At 42.6% G+C, this 18,712-nt stretch overlaps 1 protein-coding gene across 1 annotated transcript in view; it reads left to right on the top strand.

Annotated features, from left to right (window-relative positions):
• Positions 1-338: 338 nt before the first annotated feature.
• The window catches only part of SHC4 (SHC adaptor protein 4), a 124,480-nt gene continuing 106,106 nt past the window's right edge, over positions 339-18,712 (top strand). Inside the window, exons 1-2 of the mRNA XM_061157101.1 lie at positions 339-456; positions 593-1,230. Coding sequence (XP_061013084.1) covers positions 646-1,230 — 585 coding nt within the window. The 5' untranslated portion in view covers positions 339-456; positions 593-645. The remainder of the gene's footprint in view (positions 457-592; positions 1,231-18,712) is intronic.

The following is an 18,712-nucleotide window of genomic DNA, read 5'->3' as shown; positions in this document are numbered from 1 at the left end:
TAGTACTGCTGGCTTGAGGCCCAGATGGGATGCAAGACAAGATCTTCCAAGAGAGGGCAGCCATCAGGAGAAACGAACTCAGACAGAAGGGCCTTTGGCTCATATAGACATTTCCTTTTTTCCTTTTTTTTAAATGAACAATCGCTGGAACAAATAAAGGGTTAATAGGCCAGACATTGCCCCGCCCTGTGGGAACCGGAGGGAGCAGGTTTGAAAGTTCCTGTGTGCAGAAGGGAGGATGGGGGTGGGGGGCGCTAAATATTTCTGCAAGGCTCCCGCACCGCCAGCGACGCGGCGGGACCGGCTGGCTGGTTCTCCGCCCGGTTCCGTGCCCAAGAGTAGGAGGTGAGCGATCCTCGCCGCCGCGAGGCGGGGTCCAAGCTTTCCCAGCAAGGAATCCCCGGCGAGAACACCGGGTGCTGCCGCTGGGCCACAGACGGGACCGAAATCAGCTGGGTAGGCGTTTTCCCCTGGGCTGTTACCTTCGAGGACCGGGAGCCGAGGCAGGCGAGCGCGAGAGCGGAGTTGGAGAGGTGGCTGCCGCAAGTTGCACGGGGCATTGAGGCATTTGTTTTCCGTTCCGTTTATCTAGCAGACGGCGAGGCGATTTATGCAACAGTATCCTGTTTCAGCACTGCCAAGGCTATGCGAGAACGCGGTCAGGACAGCCTGGCAGGACTCGTGCTATATGTAGGACTCTTCGGGCACCCCGGGATGCTGCACAGGGCCAAGTACAGCCGCTTTCGGAATGAGTCCATCACGTCCTTGGACGAAGGCAGCCCGGGAAGCTCGACCGGGAGCAAGGGCTCGCCGCAGCCTCCTTACCCCGCCCTGGCACCTCACCTGCCCGCTGAAGATGCTGCCTTGGCGTCCCAGGAGAGCCCCACCCCATTGTGCACCTTGATCCCTCGCATGGCCAGCGTAAAGCTGGCCAACCCAGCCACCTTGCTGAGTCTGAAAAACTTTTGTTTGGGTACCAAAGACGTACCTCGACTCAAGCTCCAGGAAAGCCAGGACCCGGCTCCCAGCAGCCCGGCTGCCCCTGAAACCAGTCTCAATAGGGCCATGCCAGCACCTCCGCCTCAGCGGGACCCCCTGGGGCACAGGGCGACCTCTTTAACTCCTGACGCCTGCCCACTTCCCGGCCCTGGGGAACCAACCCCCCGGAACAGACAGGACAGACACTTTCTGCAGCACCTGTTGGGGCTGGGCATGAACTACTATGTGAGGGTAAGTCTATTTCCCTCTCTGCACTCCTTCTGCAAGGGGCATATTCTCTGCTTTCTGAAAGGGGCTGCGCATTATGCGGCCGAGTTTTAGGTTTGGATAAGTCATCATGGGGCTTCTCAGGTGGTGCTAGTGATAAAGAACCCACCTACCAATGCAGGAGACCTAAAAGACATGGGTTCAGATCCCTGGGTAGGGAAGATCCCCTGGAGGAGAGCTTGGCAACCCACTCTAGTGTTCTCGCCTAGAGAATCCTATGGACAGAGGAGCCTGGCAGGCTACAGTCCATGCATAGGGTCCCAAAGAGTCAGACATGACTGAAGCAGACTTAGCATGCAAGCACATAAGACATTGTGTAGCTGGAGGGGGTGGAGAAGGGAAGGTGGTCTTATATCAAATATCTGGCCTTTATCAGAGTCACACAACTTTTGGTTCAAGGGCATGAACTGGTGCTACATGTTAGTGTAGGTAGTTGCCAGGGGTAGGGGCAACCTCTCATAAAGAAAGCTGAGATGTCTGTGCTGGACTGAGCATTCTGTACAAGAAGAGTCAAGAATTTCAAATCTAATTAGTGATTAAGACTCAGTAAATTATACTGGCCATTGTGTTTCAGTAGAGATTTTTGTGCTGGAGGAATACATAGTGTATAAGGGACCGGAACTGTTTTTAAAAATCTAATTCAGCATTTAACAAACACTTCTCCAAACATGGCTGAGTCTCTAGTCTTGTGTTAGGAGGTAGCCTTAGGTCTTTGGTGCACACTTTTTTGGTCTTTATTGCCTACGCTGTGGCCATGGGGCCTTGTCCATGAGCCATGTGCAAAATCAAGGTCCTTATTGGCCTTGCAGCTGCCCTTTTCCATTTCATATCTGAGTAAAAGAAGATTTGGCTTCTGTTCTTCTAGAGCTCACAGTTTCAATCAGGGAAACCAACAAATACAGGTGAAATAATAAGAGAACAATATTTAGCAACATATATCTGGTGTGAGATGCTGAGGGAATTCAGGAAAAGGGGAAGGTTGTTGTGGTCAGGGATTCATTCATAGGGGAACCCTCAGGGGAAGGTGAATCTTGGAAGAGCTATCAGATCTTTATTGGCAGAAAGCAGGAGATTCCTGGCAGGGCAAGAACTGGAGCAAAGTCCAAAGGCAGATATCACTGTGGTTACTGCAGGGGAGCATCATGCTGGGCTTAACTGAAAAGAGGGAATGCTGGAGGGTAGCTGGTGGTAGAGAGCGTGGCTGGCACATAGTTGATGCTCAAACAAATATGAGTAAAATAAGGCAAATCGCAGACAGATCTCGGGTAGCTTGGGGAGGAGGGGGCAGCTGACCCAAGCTCTTAATGCCAAATAGGGAGTTTGTAACAGTCTGACTGGCAAACAGGAACCCTCATAGGTTTATAAATCAACTACAACCTGATGAAGGTGGTTTCAAAAAGACCAATCTGTGAATTTATTTGTGAAGCAGGGAAAAATTAGCAATTGGGAGGTCAATAAGAAAGATACTCTAATTTAGGCACCAGGGGTGGTAACATGGATTAATGTGAAGATGAGAGAAAATAGACGAACATGAGTCTTTGTGAAAAGAACCTCAACAGTCTTGAATGACTGAGCAGATCATTTCAGATCACCATACAAATAACAGACAGGTGAACACTTACTAAGCAGCGAGTAGACTGCTGAGCATGTTTATTGCTATTTATAGTGGCTGTGGATGATTATTGATAGAGTTGTGAGGAATGAAAGATAACTTCAGATGTAAGCCTCCCAATGGGATTAGCGATGTCAGTGATAGAGTGAGTTGGGAACAGGGTCACATTATGTTTAAAGTAATGATATCTAAGTGGTTCTAATTTGTAGGTAGCCATTGTGTAAGACTAGCACTCTGGTGAGTAGTCTGATCTGAAGGTAGACATTTGAGAGATAGCCCAATAACTGTATCACACACAGACAATTAAGATCTCAAAGAAAGTAAAACAATGAATGCTGAAAGGGTTGCAGGGAAAGCAGACTAGGGGCAGCCTTGGTGAATTGATAACAAAAACCTCCAAGGAAGATAAATTTATAGGACACTCAGCTCTTACCCTCCCTCACAGTGACACAGCTCATCATGGAAACAGTTTCATGTATCTACTAAAAGTTTGTGGGTACTTCTTACTGGTCAAGCTTAAGCATCCTCCAGGCTCTAGTGGGAGAATGTGATTCTCCTACGCCATGCTCGGCGCCTGCCTTTCCATCACCTGGACATCCTCTGTCTTCTGCTTTGCCTTTCCTTCCCTCTTGTACTTCCTTCCACCTCCCCACACCCATACACATGTACAATTTCTAATGTGGACAAGTTGCTGTGTGATCTCCATTTCCCTGGGGAGTGTCTCCACTGGCATTTTAGATTTTTAATGAGGATGCCATCTGTCTTTTTCCTGGTGATGACGATGGATCCTAGGAAAAGTGCTGACCTCATGATCTATGTGAGTCACACTATGTTGCCAATAGACAGTGACATGAAACACCAGTGGACACCTCTTTTAGGAAGTCAAATATACATGGAAAACCCTAATTTATTAACTTTTATAAAACCCTAGCTTTGAAAGATGGAAGGAACTCAAAATTTATCAAGCTCAATGCCTCCATGAGGAAACTGAAGACTAGAGAAGTGATTTCTTTTTTACGGCCACACAGGTGAGTCAAAAGAAGAGTTAGCAGCAGAATCCAGTTGCCCTGTGTGTGCCAGTCTTTGCTTCTTTCACCACCGGTTTTCATCCTGGTTGAGATTCTGCTCAGAATTCTTTTAGATGTGATGTGCACTCATTTTAAAAGATGAAATGCCAACCTGTTAATTTATAGTGAAAATTATTGTGTCAAGGAAAACCAAAATTGCGATTTCATCTGTAGAAAAATGTGCATAGGAAGAGTTAAATCAAAGGCTTCTTGATGATGATGAAAACAGAGTAGAGAAGTGAGAGAGATATTCTTTTTTGAAGAATTTATTTTATGATGATAACACTTGTTTATAAATTTCATGTGTACAACTTTACATTTCTACTTCTGTATACACTACAATGTGCTCACCACCAACAGTTTAGTTTCCATCTTTCACCATAGAGTTGACCCTTTTACAAAGCTGTTTCACCCCTGCCCCTTCCCCTCTGATAACCTCTACTATATCCTCTGTATCTACATGTTCTTTTGCTTTATTTATTTTGGTTTTTATATTCCACATATGAATGAAATTATATGGTATTTGCCTTCTCTGTCTGACTTATTTCACTTAGCATAATACTCTTAAGGTCCATCCATATTGTTGCAATTCTTTTTTATGGCTAATATTCCATTGTGTGTGTGTGTGTGTATGTGTGTGTATATGCATGCTAAGTTGCTTCAGTCATATCTAACTCTTTGTGACCCTATGGACTGTAGCCCAACAGGCTCTCCTGTCCATGGAGATTCTCTGGGCAAGAATACTAGAGTGGGTTGCTGTGCCCTCCTCCAGGGGATCTTCCTGACCCAGGGAATGAGCTTACATCTGTCTCCTGCATTGGCAGGAGGGTTCTTTACCACTGGCACTACTGGGAAGCCATGTGTGTATATATGTATATATTTCACATCTTCTTTATCTGCTCATCCATTGATGGGCACTTAGGTTGTTTCTATACCTTGGCTAATGTAAATAGTGCTGTGATGAGCATAGCAGTGCATGTATCTTTTTGAGTTAGTGTTTTGAATTCTTTGGATAAATACCCAGAAGTGGCATTATTGGATTGTATAGTAGTTCTGTTTTTAAATTTTTGAGGAACCTCCTTACTGTTTTCGATTGTGACTGTACCAATTTACATTTCCCGCTAACATTGTATGAGAGTTCCCTTTTCTCTACATCTTCACCAACACTGTTTGTTTCCTTTTTGATAATAGCCATTCTAAGAGCTGTGCAGTAATAAGAGAGATTCTTGATGGCTAGTGGACATAGGGGCAACTCTTTTCGGCAGGCAAAAGACAGCCACATATTCTACGTTCTTATCCACATCATGTGAGTGCTCCTCTCCTTGCCCAAATCTGTTTTATTCATTCTCTTATCTGTTGAGAAAATATGTACTGTAGACTAAATGTGTGACGAACTATTCCAGGCCTTAGGGACACATAAGTGAATTACGAGACCAGATCTGAACCCTCATGGAACTTACATTCCAGTGAGGGAAGCTGAGTCATGATTGAATAAACAAGTAAATATGTATGTATAAGTAAATATAATATGTCATGTGTAGTAAGTGCCAGGGAACATTAAAGCAGGGGAAGTAAGAAAGGCAGTTAGTTGACTGGAGATGGAGGATATTGTATTCTTTTTTGTATAAAAATGGCATAGTTAGAGCTCCTTTTAATCTTGTTGTCTTATGTCTTTTATCTTCATAATAAGTACTTAATTTGCCATCTACTCTAAGTTAAAGTTGACTTTAGGTTAGATATTCTTTTAAAAATGACTCTGTTTTTGGTGTTATGATATAAAATCAGTTATACAGCTGAGAATACTTTATGAATCCCAAGAAACTGTTTTTGAGTAACTTTCGTTCAAGCTCAGACCTTAAACTGCCTGAAGGTTTCTCAAGAAAAGTGGGCTAGCAAACCATTCTTTGAGAGATACCAAATTAGAAATGGACAGTCAGCCAGGGTCTGAGCAAAGTAGTGAGGTGGGTGAGGTCTGTTAAACGTGGCCACATGGTGACTTGTGTTCCCACCATAATATTACATTTCAGTTTTTTATGAGGTCTTTCCAATTCACTTTGTCTAGCAACAAACATTCATGGGGAGGTCTCCCAGGTGCCCAAGATGGTCTGTATATGGTGAGCATGGAAAATATGCAACATGACCAGTGCTCTCATGTGTAAAATGAGAGACTTGATCTCAATGACCTTGAAGGTCCCTATCACCAGCATTTTTCTTCTTCTTCCAGTCTTATTGAGATATAATTGACATATAGTACTATAAGGTTAAGGTGTACAGCATACTGCATCTGACTTATCTACATCATGAAATGATTACCATAATAAGTTTACTGAACATTCATCATCTCATATATTAATGGATACAAAAGAAAAGAAAAAGAAAAAATATTTCTTTGTGATGAGAAGTCTTAGGATTTACTCTCTCAGCAACTTTCATATATAATGTACAGCAGTCCCAACACCAGCATTTACAGGCACTAACACTCCTTTCTCCATGTGGGAGATATTTAAATATTAGTTTCCTTTCCCATATCCAGTTCCCAGATTGCCTACAACTTAGTTCAGAGACTAAATAAATCAGAGGCAAAGAAACTAACCCAGATAGAACTGCCACAGGTTAGCACAGTAGTTCTCACAATAAAACACGGAGTTAGGCTGTTTTCTCAGGGTGAGGACATGGAGACTCAAAGAGTGTATTGTCTATCCTACACTTTACAATGTAAGTAAATAGCAGACTGAAGATTCAAATCCAGGTTTATCTCACTCCAGTGCTCTTCTTCCCACCCTCTCCGCTTACCTCCAAGCAAGTCAGGCAGTCCTGCAGGTTCGTAAATGGAGTAACACAGATGAAGGACCATAATGGGCAGGAGAACTTTTTATAGGACGAACCCGTAGAACTTGCCTGCTTGCATTCATTTGCATGATTTCAGTCTCCTCACTTCAGCTTCACCCAATGCAACCATTTCCACAGACGGTATTAGTATCCTAGTGCTGTTGTAACAAGTATCACAAACCAAATGGCTTACAACCACAGACATTTATTCTCTCTCAGTTCTGGAGGCTAGAAGTCTGAAATCAAGCTATCTGCAGGGCCATGATCCCTCGAAGGCTCTAGGAGAGACTCCTTCGATGCCTCTTCTAGTTTCCGGTGGCTGCTAGCAATCTTTGACATTACTTGGCTTGTAGAGGCATCACTCTTGTCTCTGCCTCCATCTTCATGTGTCTTTCTCTCCTGTGTGTCTAAGGACACCAGTCATTGGATTAAGGCTCTCACTAAGCCATTATGGCTTCATCTTAACTTGATTGTATCTGTGAAGACTCAACTTTCTTTTTCTTTTTCTTTTTTTTACATTTCAGTGGGTTTTGTCATACACTGATATGAATCAGCCATAGATTTACACGTATTCCCCATCCCGATCCCCCCTCCCACCTCCCTCTCCACCCGATTCCTCTGGGTCTTCCCAGTGCACCAGGCCCGAGCACTTGTCTCATGCATCCCACCTGGGCTGGTGATCTGTTTCACCATAGATAATATACATGCTGTTCTTTTGAAATATCCCACCCTCACATTCTCCCACAGAGTTCAAAAGTCTGTTCTGTATTTCTGTGTCTCTTTTTCTGTTTTGCATATAGGGTTGTCGTTACCATCTTTCTAAATTCCATATATATGTGTTAGTATGCTGTAATGTTCTTTATCTTTCTGGCTTACTTCACTCTGTATAAGGGGCTCCAGTTTCATCCATCTCATTAGGATTGGTTCAAATGAATTCTTTTTAACGGCTGAGTAATATTCCATGGTGTATATGTACCACCATTCATCTGCTGATGGACATCTAGGCTGCTTCCATGTCCTGGCTATTATAAACAGTGCTGCAATGAACATTGGGGTGCACGTGTCTCTTTCAGATCTGGTTTCCTCAGTGTGTATGCCCAGAAGTGGGATTGCTGGGTCATATGGCAGTTCTATTTCCAGTTTTTTAGGAAATCTCCACACTGTTTTCCATAGCGGCTGTACTAGTTTGCATTCCCACCAACAGTGTAAGAGGGTTCCCTTTTCTCCACACCCTCTCCAGCATTTATTGCTTGTAGACTTTTGGATAGCAGCCATCCTGACTGGCGTGTAATCGTACCTCATTGTGGTTTTGATTTGCATTTCTCTAATAATGAGTGATGTTGAGCATCTTTTCATGTGTTTGTTAGCCATCTGTATGTCTTCTTTGGAGAAATGTCTGTTTAGTTCTTTGGCCCATTTTTTGCTTGGGTCATTTATTTTTCTGGAATTGAGCTGCAGGAGTTGCTTGTATATTTTTGAGATTAATCCTTTGTCTGTTTCTTCATTTGCTATTATTTTCTCCCAATCTGAGGGCTGTCTTTTCACCTTACTTATAGTTTCCTTTGTAGTGCAAAAGCTTTTAAGTTTCATTAGGTCCCATTTGTTTAGTTTTGCTTTTATTTCCAATATTCTGGGAGGTGGGTCATAGAGGATCTTGCTGTGATTTATGTCAGAGAGTGTTTTGCCTATGTTCTCCTCTAGGAGTTTTATAGTTTCTGGTCTTACATTTAGATCTTTAATCCATTTTGAGTTTATTTTTGTGTATGGTGTTAGAAAGTGTTCTAGTTTCATTCTTTTACAAGTGGTTGACCAGTTTTCCCAGCACCACTTGTTAAAGAGGTTGTCTTTTTTCCATTGTATATCCTTGCCTCCTTTGTCAAAGATAAGTTGTCCATAGGTTCGTGGATTTATCTCTGGGCTTTCTATTCTGTTCCATTGATCTGTATTTCTGTCTTTGTGCCAGTACCATACTGTCTTGATGACTGTGGCTTTGTAGTAGAGTCTGAAGTCAGGCAGGTTGATTCCTCCAGTTCCATTCTTCTTTCTCAAGATTACTTTGGCTATTCGAGGTTTTTTGTATTTCCATACAAACTGTGAAAGTCTTTGGTCTAGTTCTGTGAAAAATACCGTTGGTAGCTTGATAGAGATTGCACTGAATCTATAGACTGCTTTGGGTAGAATAGCCATTTTGACAATATTGATTCTTCCAATCCATGAACACGGTATGTTTCTCCATCTGTTTGTGTCCTCTTTGATTTCTTTCATCAGTGTTTTATAGTTTTCTATGTATAGGTCTTTTGTTTCTTTAGGTAGATATACTCCTAAGTATTTTATTCTTTTTGTTGCAATGGTGAATGGTATTGTTTCCTTAATTTCTCTTTCTGTTTTTTCATTGTTAGTATATAGGAATGCAAGGGATTTCTGTGTGTTAATTTTATATCCTGCAACTTTACTATATTCATTGATTAGCTCTAGTAACTTTCTGGTAGAGTCTTTAGGGTTTTCTATGTAGAGGATCATGTCATCTGCAAACAGTGAGAGTTTCACTTCTTCTTTTCCTATCTGGATTCCTTTTACTTCTTTTTCTGCTCTGATTGCTGTGGCCAAAACTTCCAACACTATGTTGAATAGTAGTGGTGAGAGTGGGCACCCTTGTCTTGTTCCTGATTTCAGGGGAAATGCTTTCAATTTTTCACCATTGAGGGTGATGCTTGCTGTGCGTTTGTCATATATAGCTTTTATTATGTTGAGGTATGTTCCTTCTATTCCTGCTTTTTGGAGAGTTTTAATCATAAATGAGTGTTGAATTTTGTCAAAGGCTTTCTCTGCATCTATTGAGAGAATCATATGGTTTTTATCTTTCAATTTGTTAATGTGGTGTATTACATTTATTGATTTGCAGATATTAAAGAATCCTTGCATTCCTGGGATAAAGCCCACTTGGTCATGGTGTATGATTTTTTTAATATGCTGTTGGATTCTGTTTGCTAGAATTTTGTTAAGGATTTTTGCATCTATGTTCATCAGTGATATTGGCCTGTAGTTTTCTTTTTTTGTGGCATCTTTGTCTGGTTTTGGAATTAGGATGATGGTGGCCTCATAGAATGAGTTTGGAAGCTTACCTTCCTCTGCAATTTTCTGGAAGAGTTTGAGTAAGATAGGTGTTAGCTCTTCTCTAAATTTTTGGTAGAATTCAGCTGTGAAGCCATCTGGTCCTGGGCTTTTGTTTGCTGGAAGATTTTTGATTACAGTTTCGATTTCCTTGCTTGTGATGGGTCTGTTAAGATCTTCTATTTCTTCCTGGTTCAGTTTTGGTAAGTTATACTTTTCTAAGAATTTGTCCATTTCATCCAAGTTGTCCATTTTATTGGCATAGAGCTGCTGGTAGTAGTCTCTTATGATCCTTTGTATTTCAGTGTTGTCTGTTGTGATCTCTCCATTTTCATTTCTAATTTTGTTAATTTGGTTCTTCTCTCTTTGTTTCTTAATGAGTCTTGCTAATGGTTTGTCAATTTTGTTTATTTTTTCAAAAAACCAGCTTTTAGCTTTGTTGATTTTTGCTATGGTCTCTTTAGTTTCTTTTGCATTTATTTCTGCCCTGTTTTTAAGATTTCTTTCCTTCTGCTAACCCTGGGGTTCTTCATTTCTTCCTTCTCTAATTGCTTTAGGTGTAGAGTTAGGTTATTTATTTGGTTTTTTTCTTGTTTCTTGATGTAAGCCTGTAATGCTATGAACCTTCCCCTTAGCACTGCTTTTACAGTGTCCCATAGGTTTTGGGTTGTTGTGTTTTCATTTTCATTCATTTCTATACATATTTTTATTTCTTTTTTGATTTCTTCTATGATTTGTTGGTTATTCAGAAGCGTGTTATTTAGCCTCCATATGTTTGAATTTTTAACAATTTTTTTCCTGTAATTGAGATCTAATCTTACTGCACTGTGGTCAGAAAAGATGACTGGAATGATTTCAATTTTTTTGAATTTTCCAAGACCAGATTTATGGCCCAGGATGTGATCTATTCTGGAGAAGGTTCCGTGTGCACTTGAGAAAAAGGTGAAGTTGATTGTTTTGGGGTGAAATGTCCTATAGATATCAATGAGGTCTAGCTGGTCCATTGTGTCATTGAAGGTTTGTGTTTCCTTGTTAATTTTCTGTTTAGTTGATCTATCCATAGTTGTGAGTGGGGTATTAAAGTCTCCCACTATTATTGTGTTACTATTAATTTCCTCTTTCATACTCGTTAGTGTTTGCCGTACATATTGCGGTGCTCCTATGTTGGGTGCATATATATTTATAATTGTTATATCTTCTTCTTGGATTGATCCTTTGATCATTATAGACTCAACTTTCAAGTAAGGCCACATTCATAGGTTTTGGGGGTTAAGACTTTAACTTATCTTTTTGAGCTATGCAATTCAACCCATAACAGTTCCGCAAAACATTTATTGCAGTGTGTTTGCCCACAGAAACTTTCTTGCCTGTTGGGCTCATCAGTTTTGGGTGCAAACACGATCTTTTTACTTCCTTTGTAAATCTCTTGGTATGTTCTCACATCCATCTTCCCTTTTCTAATGTTGTATCTTAATACTGAGGCTGTAGACTAGTACTGCCTATTGTCTACACTAGATGTGGTCCATGGTACTATGATGTTCCGTCTGCCCCAACTGTCTTTTCTATGGGAGAGCACTGGTCTAGGAATTGTGAGGTCTAGGTTAAAGTAGTGGCTCTGACACTAGCCAGCTGTGTGACCTGGGATGAGTCATTTCACTTCTTTATGTTCTTATATTTGAGACAAAAGTGAACAGAATGCTATCTATGATCCTAAGACCCCATGTACCCGCTCCCATTGTCTGAAATCTTCGATTAGCATCTCTTTTCTGAAGGAAGTAACTTTTCACACCTTTGTCTCAATAGAAAGGAGACAGAATGCCCTTAGCACCCTCTTGCTAACCCTGAGCTGGCTTCACCAGTAAAGCAGAAACCTTGCACTAGCGTGGGTACAGGTGGTCAACATTTTAGAGAGATGATGAGAGAGGAGTCAGGTGGAACAGTATCCAAGTATGGGATTCCAGGGAGGAGTAGAGGGCGGGCAGGTCCAGGAGGCAGGCCAGTGTGAATGACGGTGGCCAGTACTGTGCTCACTTCGGCAGCACATATACTAGATGGTGCTTTGCTTACTTGGTCTAGCCAGCGGGGCCATGCTGGAGCTTGGCATCCAATCCAAGGTCTATAGGAGTACCAGGAGTTTACCCTTCTCTGTTTTCTCTGGGAAAATGTAATAAAAGAAAAAGGCCCTGCCACATACATCAGCAGTCTAATAACTAACCTTGAAAGTGGAAGATTTCTAACCCTGGGGAACCCTTGAAGAGACTATCCAACGGTTTATGCAAAATTGTGGGACTTTGGTTATGTGGGTTAGTGGTGTGTGCACAGCTAATGGAAGTGGCTTTCGGCCTCTGCTGTTTCCCCCTTTTTTTTTTTTTTTTGGAGTTATTGTTGGATAAAAGAGACATCATACAGGTGGGAGGAAATAATTCCAGCTAAAACTGACTCTTTGGCAATGAGGGTATTATATTTTCTTACTGTTTCTTTCTTGAAGTGGATGTAGATCTGGATTCTGCTAGAACTTAGGAAAATCCTGGCATAGTTGATCCATTGTTCCTGTTCTCTTTAAAACTGCACATATCTCTTGATCTGACCAGTCCTTGCTCACCTCTGACCGCTAGAGCCTTAGTTGGAAGATGGTGTTTCAGAGATCACCATATCCAAAACTTTCATTTTGCAGTTGAGGAAAGAGGCTCAGAGATGTGAAATGACTTGCCCCAGGTCACACAGCAACTTAGTGGTAGAACCCAGACAAGAACTGCCAGTTCCGTCTGTGCTGTGCTTAGTCACCCAGTTGTGTTCGACTCTTTGCGACCCCAAGGACTGCAGCCCACCAGACTCCTCTGTCCATGGGGGTTTTCCTCGCAAGGATACTGGAGTGGGTTGCCATGCCCACCTCCAGGGGGATCTTCCCAACTCAGGGATCGAACCCAGGTCTCCTGCATTGCAGGTGGATTCTTTACCATCTGAGTCACTAGGGAAGCACAGTTCTATCTACGAAACTCTTTTTTTTTTTTTTTAAATTGAAGTACAGTTGATTTACAGTGTCATCTTAACTTGAGGTGTACAACACAGTGATCTACATATATATATTATTTTTCAAATTAGTTTCTCTTATCATTTATTATAAAATAATGAGTGTAGTCACTCTGTATATAGTAGGTCCTTGTTGGTTATCTATTTTATATATAGTAGTGAATATGTCCAACATTCTATTTTCTGCCCCTATCTTGCCTCACCTTCCCTCACTCCCCAAACTAAATGTGCTATGCCAAACATATCCACATGACTGAAATATTGAATACATGTCTTTTTTAAAGACCAGAATAAAAATGTTTTTCTGACAGGAAAACAGCCTTTAGAAAGCAATGAGAAAGAAAAGGAGATCAAGGAAGAGTGGAAAGGAGCCCAAAATGCATTGGCTTTGCCAGTTTTACCCTTTTGTTTATGGAGGTCCCTGTGGGTGGCAACGTGTCCATGTTGGACCAGGACTTGTACAACATGCATGGACTGACCTTATTTCATTCATCTTCTAAAACCCTTTGAGGTCATTTCACATATGTGGCTTTTCCTCTCACTTCCATTTTCATGTTACTTTAAAGCCAGTACCATACTTTGTCATCACATGGGTTGGATGGAAGCATCCCTGTTTCCCAGTGTGACAGTCCCATCATAAGGAGAGTGGTCTAGAAGATACACAGGGCTCAGGGGGCAAGGCCATGTCACAGTGTCTTCCTCAGAGCAGGGGTATGAGGTAGTTGGCGTCTCTTCCCCTCTCCTAAGAGTTATAAGCTTTGGATCTCAGGGTGGTCTGGTCAGATTTGCAATGAAGTATCAAAATCATGGTGACCAAAAGATGCAGGCCTCAATGTTGTGCGCAAGTAGCCACTACATTAAAAGGTTGCATCTGAAACAGAGTTTTCTGAAAGGATATTTGGGAAAGTCAAGAGGCCTCAAAGAGCTGGACTTCTGAAAACATTTGTTGAGGGGCATCATATGAGAATTTATTGATAGCATAGCAATGATGATAAGGAAGTATAAATTTGCAACCATAAACTCAGATGTACAAGTTCAGTTCAGTCACTCGGTCATGTCCGACTCTTTGTGACTCCATGGACTGCAGCACGCCAGGCTTCCCTGTCCATCACCAACTCCCGGGGCTTACTCAAACTCATTTCCGTCGAGTCAGTGATGCCATCCAACCATCTCATCCTCTGTCGTCCCCTTCTTCTCCTGCCAGTCTTTTCCAGCATCAGGGTCTTTTCCAATGAGTCAGCTCTTTGCATCAGGTGACCAAAGTATTGGCGTTTCAGTTTCAACATCAGTCCTTCCAATGAACACCCAGGACTGATCTCCTTTAGGATGGACTGGTTGGATCCCCTTGCAGTCTAAGGGACTCTCAAGAGTCTTCTCCAACACCACAGTTCAAAAGCATCAATTCTTCTGCACTCAGCTTTCTTTATAGTCCAACTCTCACATCCATACATGACCACTGGAAAAACCATAGCCTTGACTAGACGGACCTTTGTTGGCAAAGTAATATCTCTGCTTTTTAATATGCTGTCTAGGTTGGTCATAACTTTCCTTCCAAGGAGATGATTGAGGGAGGACACAGAACAAGGGCAGGAAGAAGAGGGCAGACATTTAGGACTGGGGAAAGATGGAATGAAGTTGAAGGAGCCGTTCCTGTTTGGCAGGGCAGACACTGGCAGCCAAGGATTCTGAAGGAATATGAGGCTGGAGGCAGTTCTTGGGAGGAATTGGAAATCATGTGGCCTGTGGGAGGTTCATGGGATTGAGAGAGGGAGGGAGGGAGGGAAAAGAAGGCAGAGTACAGGCAGTACCTACCCAGAAAAGAATCTGGAACACAGAGGTCATAAACCAACAGTTTAGTGACATATTTTGTCTGGTCAAATTAGAAAAAAAAAATTTTGATCAGTACCAACATTTTAAAAACCAAGAAGGTTCATATAAAACTCTGGATTTTTCTGGCTTCTTAGAAGAGCTGACAGCACTAGGCTGGCCATCCCACATGTTAACATGTTAACAGATGACTAAGTGGGCACTGATCCACTGTCCCACTCAGTTTCACTCACTTCCATCACCTGTCTGTCCGAGTCCCCAGCCACCCACCCCTCCCCTGCAAGGTGGCTGAGTTTACATAACCACCTGTGACTTTGTCTTTTATTTTCCACTTCGGAATACCTGGGAGAGAAGCTGAGAATGTCCTCTTCCTGGGCACCATAGTGGGGCTTCTTTCTTTTATGCAGTGGGACGGAGTATTGGGAATGGGTGAGACCCAGGAAACTGGGATGTGGCCTTCTCCACTCAGAGGGTCTCTTCCCATCCTAACAGAGTTGCAGAGTTTTCAAGAGTAGTGGGGCTCCAGGACTAGTGCAGGCCATTCCTATTTTGTGAAAATGTGTCAGGCAAAGTTGGTTTGTGTTATCAGTTCTTTGGGATGATGAATTTTCCCAGAGAAATAATGTCGAAGGTTGCTAAAGCTTTCTCATATGGTTGGGGAGAGGATTAAGTGGAAAAAAATTATGTATAAAGCTTAGCACAGAGCTTGTCACATGGTAAGTCTCAGGTCAGGGGAGAAGAATGAACTTTCAAAGTTCTAGGAGTGCCTTTGGGCAAAAAAAAAAAAAAAAAGAAATAGACTAGCTTCGATTTTGGTGTTTTTAACATTCCCTTTGGCATCCTTTCCCCTGGCCAGCACTGCCACCCTGGTAGAACTTTCTTCCCTAAGCCTTTCCCTATGGTACTCACCAGGGCAGGCCTGCCCTCTTCTCTAAAGTTGCCTACTATTTCTTTACTAGTCAGCATTCCTCTTCCTTCAGTACAGCAGAGGGAAAAGCATTTGCCTTTGGAAAAATATTTATTACTTCATCGAATCTTCATTGTAGTAGTTCTCAAAGTTTGCCAAGCATCAACTATAACAATTGAAAATACTAGTTAAAAGTGAAAATTTTGACCTTACCCCTCACCCTCCCCGTCCCCCCACCCCCACCCCACCCTGGTCATCCTGAATTTGCTGGTTCAGAATCCCTGAGGCGGGGCCCCAGAAATCTGCATTTTAAACAACCCCCGCTATGACCAGAGGAGGAAATGGCAACCCACTCTGGTATTCCTGCCTGGGAAATCTGATGGACAGAGGAGCCTGGTGGGCTATGGTTCATGAGGTCAAAAAGAGTCGGACACGACTGAGGGCCAGAACACCAACACACACACCCCCTATGATATTCTGATGCACAGAAAATTTGGGAACCTCTGCTGAGTCCAGCTGTGCAGTGGCTCTAAGTCAGGGATGATTTTGCTACTAAGGGAACATTTGGCAAAGCCTAGAGACATAACAGGGGAAGAGGAGGGGAAGTACTGGCTTTTAGAGACTAGAGGCCAGGGATGTGGCTAAACACCCTACAGTGCTCAGGACAGCGCCCCCATTACAGAATTCTCAGGCCCAACATGTCATTAATACTAAGGCTGAAAAATCCTGAGTCACAGGGACAGTCCATGGGCTGTGCATTTGGAGGTAATTGTGAATAAAAGAATCAACATCTGATTCAGCATTTGACTCCTAAAAATCTAACCCAAGTAACTTCTAACTTTCTCAGGCCTTCTCCTTTATCCTCTCTCTCTCTTTTTAAAAAAAATATTTATTTATTTATTTATGTGGCTGTGCTGGGCCTTAATTGCAGTATGCATGGTCTTTGATCTTCATTGCAACATGTGGGATCTAGTTCCCTTATCAGGGATAGAATCCAGGGCCCCCTTCATTGGGAGCACACAGTCTTAACCACTGGACCACCATGAAAGTCCCTCTTTTAGTGTCTCTTAAATCCACAGATTCTCTAAAACTATAGTTCACTTTCACCTCCACCCAAATAATACTGCTGTGGCTTCCATATCAGGATCTCAGATGGTGGGTATGAGAGTGAGGGCCCTTTGTTGTTATGAGTCAGTTGTACATCAGATATGTCCACACTGGCAGAAGAACTGACCTTTACTCAGGTGCTTTCTGGGCTCAATGGCATTTTTACACTGACTTGGTATCCTAACCAGGGTTTTCTACCATTACTGATACCTTCATTTCTATAGGGAAATGCCTTCAGAAGTTAAAGATAACTTACAAGTAGATTTTAAGAACAGAGCCTGTCTTGGGTTGGAAACTTCCTTTTGTTAGAGGGAAAGAACTGCTAGAAAGCAAGCAGCTTGAGCAGAAACCATGTGTGCTATAACCCCAGAAATTAGATTTTTCCCCTCAATGTCATCAGAGAATAATTTATGTGAATCATTCTTTGGGGAATGGTGAAATGTATAATTCAAACCTTTTTTTTTTTTTACCTAGTGCCAACTCTGGGACCTTGAAAGGCATTGTCCCTCCATGTCCTCTCTTCTCAGCATGACTCCTTTAACCCTGGACACAAGGCTCAGACTGATACATTGACTACAAAGTACTGTTTCATAGTGAGTTAAGTGATCCAAGGTCACAGAGCTCATCAACTGCTGAGCAGGGACTGTAATTCAGGTTTCCCTACTCCCAGGCCAGGGCTCTTTTCACTACCTTTTGTGAATAAGATGTAATCTTGCATGAGGTGGTTACAGAAAGGAAAGGAGAACAAAGATGTCCACACAAATTCCTGTAATATATGGCAGTGCTTAATAGATGACACCAAAGTGACACAAGCAAACTGTATGGGAATTCAGGGAGGAAAGGGGACTCCTTCCATTTGAGATGATTGTAGAAAACAGGGTTTCTGAGTCTTGAAAATGGATGGAGTTTCTATAGGCAGAGATGGAGGAAGAGCATTCTAGGCAAAGAGCGTGACAGGATGAGGCATGGAGGTGGGAAAGTGGAGGATATATTTTGAGGAACAGAGAGTACAGTTGGACTTAGTTGGATGATGTGTTAGGTATGTGCTAGAGATCAGAGCATGGGCTGGTGCTATAACAAAGTTGTGTTGTATCTGAGAAGTTGGGTTTTCCAACAGAAAACTGTTGAATAATTTTTGAATAGGGGAATTACAAACTTGGAGGTATGTTTTAGAAAGATTACATGGGCTGCAGTGCTCAAAGAGGACCCAGAAGAAGGGAGGCTGGAGAACAGGAGCCCAGGTGAGAAGTGGGTTGGGAATAAAGGCAGTGGCAATAGAAATAAGGAAAGATGTGAGACCCACTCAATAACGACAGGAGTAGGAAGGAAAGGTCTGGGCATCAGGGGTGAATTCCATTTAGCATGTGCTGCCTTCAAGATGACCTCAAAGCATCCAGGTGGAAATCTCCAGAAGAAAATAGGATAGTTAGGTCTGAGGAGAGGGTCTGTTGTTGTTGGCATCAAAGCCCAGGGAATGGACAAGACTACCAAAAAGTGTAGAGCAGAGAGATAAGAGTTGGGGGCATGCCACATTGAAGTCCTCTGTGGAGGAGGAGGAAGAACAGGCCTTGATGAGCAGGATAGAGAGATGACAGGGTCCTCTAGGGAGAGAGGGGAGAGAGTTGCAAGGAGAGAGAGGTTGGATAAAGGAGTATCAAACCCATAGAAGATTCAAGGAAGATGAGAACTGAGAACGAGTCATGGGTTTGGCCTTTTATCTTCTTACTCCCTGTCTCCACTAAGATATTCACATTCAACTGCTGCAAACCAAGCTTAGAGTTGGATGCTCCAAACCTCCACTCTCTCCCCTTGCCTTCTCAGGAAGTAGCATCTCCCACTTTCCAAGTCAGGACCACACACTGTGTCATACTGTACCCAGCCTTCAGTTATTGAGTCCAGTCAATTCCACCTGTAGGATGTTTCTCGTGCACCTCCATTTTTCTCCACCTCCACTGC

This window comes from Dama dama, chromosome 12 (genome assembly GCF_033118175.1).
Source record: "Dama dama isolate Ldn47 chromosome 12, ASM3311817v1, whole genome shotgun sequence".
NCBI lineage: Eukaryota > Metazoa > Chordata > Mammalia > Artiodactyla > Cervidae > Dama > Dama dama.
This window is presented reverse-complemented; position numbering and strand designations above follow the sequence as displayed.